The 6,940-nt window shown below is 63.0% G+C and overlaps 1 protein-coding gene across 1 annotated transcript; it reads right to left on the minus strand.

Moving 5' to 3' along the window:
• Positions 1–705: 705 nt before the first annotated feature.
• ADRA2B (adrenoceptor alpha 2B) lies at positions 706–4,442 on the minus strand. The gene has a single exon (XM_055378585.2). The coding sequence runs from the start codon at positions 3,983–3,985 to the stop codon at positions 2,621–2,623; it is 1,365 nt and encodes a 454-aa protein (XP_055234560.2). The 5' UTR covers positions 3,986–4,442; the 3' UTR covers positions 706–2,620.
• Positions 4,443–6,940: the final 2,498 nt, after the last annotated feature.

Here is a 6,940-nt window from a genome sequence, read left to right on the forward strand (position 1 = left end):
CCAGTATGGAGGTGGTGAGAGTGAAGATTCTGGGCCAATGTGGAAGTAGAGGGGTGGCCTCACACTGAGGACCCTGGGGCTTCACGTGTCCTCCTTCCTCCCTCCCCTCCCTGGGCTGGCCACTGGCACTGGCCCTGCCCACGGCCTCCTGCTGCCAGCCTGCCATCTGCCCCCCTGCCCACGGGAGCAGGCCCACCTGGTTCAGGCTCCAGGGACTGCCCACTCTGTGGCCACTAAGTAGGGCAGGAAGGCTGTGGCACCAGACCACCCGGGGCTAGCTTGGGGCTGTTTTCAAACCCAGTCACAAATCCACCAATCACATCCTTTACACACGCCCTTCCCCCTACCCAAAACACCCTCCCATCTTGCCTCTTGGTGTACTCCTGCTCTTCCTCCAAGACCCAACCCAAAGCCTACCTCCTCCAGAAAACCCTCCCTTTTTTTCCCTCCCAGGGAGCCAGTCTCAGGCTCCTCCAGCCACCCTCACCCATTGGCTTGTGATGATGAGTAAGGATGCTTTGTGGACAAAGGCGGGTAGGAAGGGCAGGGGCTTGGGGGAACCAGCCAGCCACATCTCGGGGAGGAGAGGACTACTGGCCCTGGGAGGGGGCCCCGGGTCATTGGGCCAGCACCCAGAGTCTGCTGTGCCAGCGGCTAAGGAATAACTGCTCCAGGCAGCCCTTGGGCAACAAGGACACCACTTACTTATTACAAAATATCCTTTATTGATAAAATAGCTCAGAGTTTAAAAAAAAAAACAACACCTGCATGTCGCAATAAGAGGTCACGGGCAAGAACACTGGGGCTCCCATGGGGTGCACACAAGACCGGCCAGCAGAGGGTCACAGTCAGTCCCTCTCCTGGCCCAGCTCCCCACCACATCCCAGGGCGATACTCTGGCCTCAACAACCCACCGAGGACCAAGCTGGGAAGCCTCCCACACCCCAGGAAGGACTCTTTTTGGTCCCCTCCATTCTCTCTACACCCAGAAAACTCCCTCGGTGCCCTTCCAAATCTAGCAGGTCCATCTGGCCCATTCCCCCGACACCTGCCAAGCTAAGATGCCTACTGGCCCAATGTTGAAGCCAGGCCCTCTCCAAGGGAAGGCCGAAAAACCTCCTTTCCACACTTCCAACTGTTCCGGGTGCCAGGTTTTGGGGTGGGACTGAGACCAGGAAGCAGGGGTCCTCAATGCACAGCCCCATCAGCATTGCGGGGAGCAGCGTGGCTGGGTCTGAGGCAGTCCACAAGCACCCACCTGGGGGGATCAGTTGTGGTTCACAAGGACTCATTTGGGGCTTGGAGACCTGGCCGGGCACTCCAGTGGGAGGCTCCCCTAAGGGCGCACCAGGCTCTCATGCCAGTACCCCACCTGGGGGCACTGCCACCTGTCACAGGCTCTCATCTTAGACTGTTGCCGAGGTGTGGATATTTTGGGCTGTCTTGGGGAAACAATTTGCCTCCTTGACGACAAAAGACTTATCCCCCACTGGGGAGACCCAAGCCACTAAAAACCCTCCTGGTGTTGCCGGTGAAATGTCGAAACGTTGTCATGTAGCATAATAACTCAGACCTTTGCAGCCAGAACACATTCTCAAAGAGATCCTTTAACTTGAAATAGTGATTCTGTCTGCCACTCCCAGCTTCCAGTTTGGGGTAGGAATTCACACACCCCAGGGACAGAACAAAAGTCTACAGGAAGACAGGTGGTGGTAAACACAGAGGAAAGGGATTTTTATATCACCATATAATCACATTTTTGGTTCCCTAGTGCGTTCCCCCACAGAGCTCAAAGCTTTCTGCAAAGACTTTCATCTCCCTGCAGCAAGTAGGCGGTGAGCTATTGTCGCCCCGATTTTTGCAGGGGGTGAATGCCAGTGATCGGGGATCTCCCGTCGAGGCAGAGACCAGGCCTCCAAGACCGCCCCAGCGAGGCATCCACGTGGCCACCCACCTGCCAGAGGGGTGCTGGGTAAGGAAGCCGATCCATTGTTCTGGCTTTCAAAGGAACCACAGATCCGAAAACAGGCGAAGGGGGAAAGGAGGGCCCAGAGATGATGCCACCCCATAAGCCCCCATCCCAGTGCCTGCCAGGGACCGCGAGTGCCTAGCGTGGGTGATCAGTCTTTGTTTCTTCCTCCCCCTCAGCAGCAGGCCCCACTGGGAAAAGTGGAAGGCTGGCTCCGTGCTCTTTGTGGGTTGGGGGGAGATTAAAAAGAAACGAAAACACCACAAGCAAGTGACCTGCCAGGAACACAAGGTCCTCAAGAAAGGGAAGCCCAGACATTGGTCTGGAGAGCATGGGGCTCTGGGAAGAAAGTGCTCTCTCGTCTCCTGGTCTTGGCTGTGTTCCAGAGGATTTGAACCACCTCCATCGGCCTGTGCTCAGGGACAGGGTGGAGAAGGGGTCCCCCACAGCTAAGCCAGCAAGGGGAGGCTTCACTGGGACCCTTGCTAGCAGCCCCCCCCGCCCACCCCTCCCAAGGTGTTCCTAAGATGAGGCCTGCAGGATCTGGGCAGGGAGCAGAAAGCCCAGGGGAGGCAGCCACACACAGCAGGGCAAGAAGCAGGGTGGCCCCGGCGCCACCGCACCAACCCCACAGGGGCAGCGCAGGCGGGCTCACCAGGCCGTCCGGGTCCACGGGCGGCACAGGATCCTCCGGAAGGCACGGCGGAAGTCCTGGTTGAAGATGGTGTAGATAACAGGGTTCAGTGAGCTGTTGCAGTAGCCGATCCAGAAGAAGAACTGGAAGAGGCCATGGGGCACCTTGCAGTGCTTCGGACAGATGGCGCCCAGGCTGTAGCTAAAGAAGAAGGGGAACCAGCAGAGCACAAAAACGCCAATGACCACAGCCAGCACGAAGGTGAAGCGCTTCTCCCGGGTCAGCTGCGCCCGTCGACGCCACCACTGCCCACCTATAGCACCCACGCCCCTGCCCAGGAGCACCTGGCCACGTAGGGTGGCCAGCACCCGGGAGCCCTGTGGCTGCTGCAGCGGGGGGCTGCAAGCTGAGGCCGGAGACACTGGCACTGCCTGGGGTTCACAGTCTTCTTCCTCCTCCTCCTCCTCCTCCTCCTCCTCTTCCTCCTCTTCAGCTTCATCCTCTGGAGATGCCCCACAAACACCCTCCTTCTGGCCCTGGCCTGAGTTGGGAAGGGCAGCCCAACTCGGTGGCAAGGCCCGGGTCCTAGTATCTTCAGGGGTCTCCCCCTCCTCCTTCTCCCCAGTGGACTTCGAGTGTCCGTTGACCTCTCTGGCAGAAGCCAGAGAGGCCAGGGCTGGCAGTTTCGCTGAGGCCAAAGCCCCACCACGGTCGGGTCGGGGCTGCTTGGACTCACCCTGCCCAGGCCCCTCCTTGGCCCTGGGACCTCTGCGGTTGCTGCGTTTGGCGATCAGGTAGATGCGCAGGTAGACAAGGATCATGATGAGGCAAGGAGCAAAGAAAGATCCGATGCTGGAGGCCAGGATGTACCAGGCCTCCTGGTTGAGCTTGCACTGGGGGCGCCCGCGCGGCTGGGGGCCCTGGTCGCCCTTGTAGATGAGGGGCGGCAGCGAGATGACGGCGGCGATGAGCCACACAGTGAGGATGATGCACTTGATGCGGCGCGGGGTGCGCTTGGAGTTGTACTCCAGCGCGCGGCTCACGGCCCAGTAGCGGTCCAGGCTGATGGCGCACAGGTGCACGATGGACGAGGTGCAGAAGAGCACGTCGAGCGCCAGGTACACCTCGCACCACGTGCGCCGGAAGTACCAGTAGCCCAGCAGCTCGTTGGCCAGCGAGAAAGGGATGATGAGCGTGGCCACCAGGATGTCGGCGGCGGCCAGCGACACCAGGAACAGGTTCTGAGGGGCGCGCAGCGAGCGGCTGGTCAACACAGCCAGGATGACCAGAGCGTTGCCGAAGATGGTAAAGAGAATGAGGAAGGTGATGGCCGCCGCGATGGCCGCCGTGGCCTGCACGGAGTAGGGGTCCTGGTGGTCCATGGCGGGGCGGGACGTGGGCAGAGGGAGCGCTGCCCGCCCAGTGCGCACCGTGGACGACAGCGCTGCCCGGCTCGGCTAGACAAGAGCGTCGCCCCTCTGGCGGCGCCGAGGGCGCTGGAGCCCCATGGCCTGGACGAGCGGGGCCTAGGAGGTCGGGAACACCCAGGACCAGCAGCCGCCCTCCTACATCCTCCTCCACCGGCGCCCGGGGTCCCTGCCGTCCGCCCCAGAGAAGTTTCCCAAGTTGTCCCGCAGCCGTCCCCGTCCCGCCCGGGACCGGAGAAAGTCGCGCCCTCCCGCCACGCGGATGCCGGACGCTCTGGGGGCGCGGGCCGGGCTGGGCCGGTTCTTGAAGGAGGCGCGGAGGACCCTGCGCCCGCTCAGCTCGCAGGCTTTCGCCCCAGCCGCGCCTGCAGGGGAGTGGGGAGCGGGGAGCGCGGCTGGAGGAAGGCGGAGACTGGAGGCGGGCGCGGGAGCGGGCGGGAGGCGGGGCGGTGGGCGGACCGAGGTGGGCTGAAGGTGCGCTTCGCGGGAGGCGTGAGCCCGGGACTTCCCGCGCCCGGACCCCGCCCAGCGCCTCTACCTGCCTTCCTCCCGGCGGCCGCGCCTCGGGAGAGCGGAGGGGCCCGGCGGCCGGTGTCTCCGGCCCCCGGGCAGGACGCGCGCAGCTGTGGAGGGGTCGGTGGGTGCCGGGAGCCGGGACGCGGAGCTAGCGCGCGGGCCGGCACCGAGACGGGACCCTTCTCCCGGGGGAGCCGGGCTGGGCCCGGCGCTGGTGCGCCCTGCTCTCCCTTCCGCCGCCCAGGAGCCCGCAGGGAGGGCAGGGCGGGCGTGGGGCTGGGGCGCCGGGTCGCAATACACCATAACCCCGCCCGGCTCGGCCGTGGAGACGCCCTGCGGAGAGGTTGGGGAGCGGGGAGCGGGGAGCCGGTCCCGACCCTTTCCCAGGCGCTACCCCTCGCCGACCAGCTCCGTCGGGCCAGCGCCGCGCGAGGAGGGCGCGTCCCGGCCTGCGAGCGCCCCCTGCTGCCGCCCGCGGGCCCAGCCCGTCAGCGGCAGCCCGGGTCCCGGAGCCAGCGCTCGCAGCCTGGGTCTTAGGACTTCGGCTTCTTGTGTCTCCGCAGCTGCCTCAGTTTCCTCCATTAAGGGCAAAGGAGGTAAGAGGGAAACTGGCTTGGACTCGAATCACAGCATCAACTGCGATTCAGCCAAGGGTTTGTACGGGGCACAGGGCGAGCTGCCGCCCCTTGACTAATGCGAAGGGGTGGTCCCTTCCTGGGAGTAAAGCAAGGAGACCTTGCCGTGGGGGAGTAAAGGGTGGGGCCTTTGTCACACAGCTCCGAGAAAAAGCAGGTCTCAGGGGCAGCCGTGAAGGGAGGAGCGTCCCTCCGCTTCTGTAGTGACCCCGGGGGAAGGGGTTGACCCTCCCTCCCTGCTGCGTTCCTGCCCCACATACACACTGAAGCCCTTCTGGGGGTGACAGTGGAAAGAAGGTTGGGGTAAAAAGAAACTTCAGACTAAGGCCCCCAACTCGCCTTCAAAGCTCTATGAGCAACTGTTCTCCCTCAGGGCCCCAACTCACTCTCCCTGCCACACCGCCACCAGCACCAGCCTGGGCAGCCCTGAGGGCATGTTTCCCCGGTTCTGGAGCCCCTAATGTCATAAGCTCCGCCTCGAGCCAGGCCTCTTATTCACAGCCCACGACTCTGCAAGGCATCCTCTGTATAAATAAGCACCAATCCACCTCTGACAGTGGGGCTCCCCCAGGCCCCGTGCAACCTGCTGGACCTCCTCTCCTCCCTGCCCCCTCCATGGGAGCAGAGCACGTGGCCTCTCAGTGCCCACGGACAATGTCTAGCGCCTCCCCAGGCTCAGGTGGGAAGTGCCCCGTCTCAGGTACCCAGACCAGCACCCCCAGCCACGTGGGGGTGTTGGGAGTAGGTGCCTCCTTGATCCCCCCATCCCTGTCATTCTGCCAGACTCCCCAGCTTCTGGTGAGGTGCAAGTGCCCACAGCCCGTGGGGTGGATGCTGCCAGGGCTGGGTTCGGACAGGGCAATCAGCCTCCTTCCCACCCCCAACCGTAGGCTTCAGCTCAAAACCGACCACTCTGCTAGACACAGTTTCCTGGATGTGTCTTTCCCACCCTCTGGGCTGGGCAGGGCCTGGGCGCCGCCTGGGCATACATCACCAGTGATGGGGAGATGCCAGTAGCTCTTTCCCTGAGGAAGGACAGAGGGTGGCCATGAGAGCCTGGGAGCAGCTACTTAGGCAGGTGCCTGCCTATCCAGGGGCTCCCAAGGCCTGCACAGTCTGGGCCTGCTAGAGGCCCACGTGGGCATCGGGAGGAACCGCCTTTCCACTGTCTCCAACCACACTTGGGCTGGGGGCCAGTGAGCAGCTCCCCAGACTCTGCAGCCAGCATCAGCCTTTGTCTTCTGACCCATCTTCCTTCAAGGGATGCTGCAGGAGCTGAGACTGGGTTGCCCGTATGCCCTCCCCACCCTGCAAGTCCCCACTGAGGACACTTACCTGGGCCTTCCTAGAAGTGACAACTTTGGGTCTACTGAGTGCCAAGCCTTGCTAGGCATCTTTCATTGGGCCAGCTAGGCACTAGGCCAGGTGGGGACAGCCAGGGACAGAGTCTACAGCTGGCAGACCTGGGAGATGTGTGCCCTCCGGGCAGCAGGAGCTGCCTTGGCATCCATACCGCTGCCCCAGGCTGTCACCTTCTACTGCAGCCGTCTCCTCCTGGCTCCACCCCAGGATGGACAAGTGCAGTGTGGGTGCGCCAGCTCTCCAGGGCCACGCAGGCCATAACATAACTCAGCTCCTGCTCCTCTCGGCGGCTCACCATCTCCCCCCGCACACACACACCTTCAGGCCTTGCCTGCTCCAACCAGCCCCATGAGGCTGCCAGGTGCAGAAAATTGGAGCCTACTAGCCATAGCAAGGC

This window comes from Gorilla gorilla, chromosome 12, assembly GCF_029281585.2.
Source record: "Gorilla gorilla gorilla isolate KB3781 chromosome 12, NHGRI_mGorGor1-v2.1_pri, whole genome shotgun sequence".
Lineage (NCBI taxonomy): Eukaryota > Metazoa > Chordata > Mammalia > Primates > Hominidae > Gorilla > Gorilla gorilla.

Excerpts from the sequence above, each read along its gene's own strand:
- ADRA2B (XM_055378585.2), bottom strand. The coding sequence starts at position 3,985 with ATGGACCACCAGGACCCCTACTCCGTGCAGGCCACGGCGGCCATCGCG.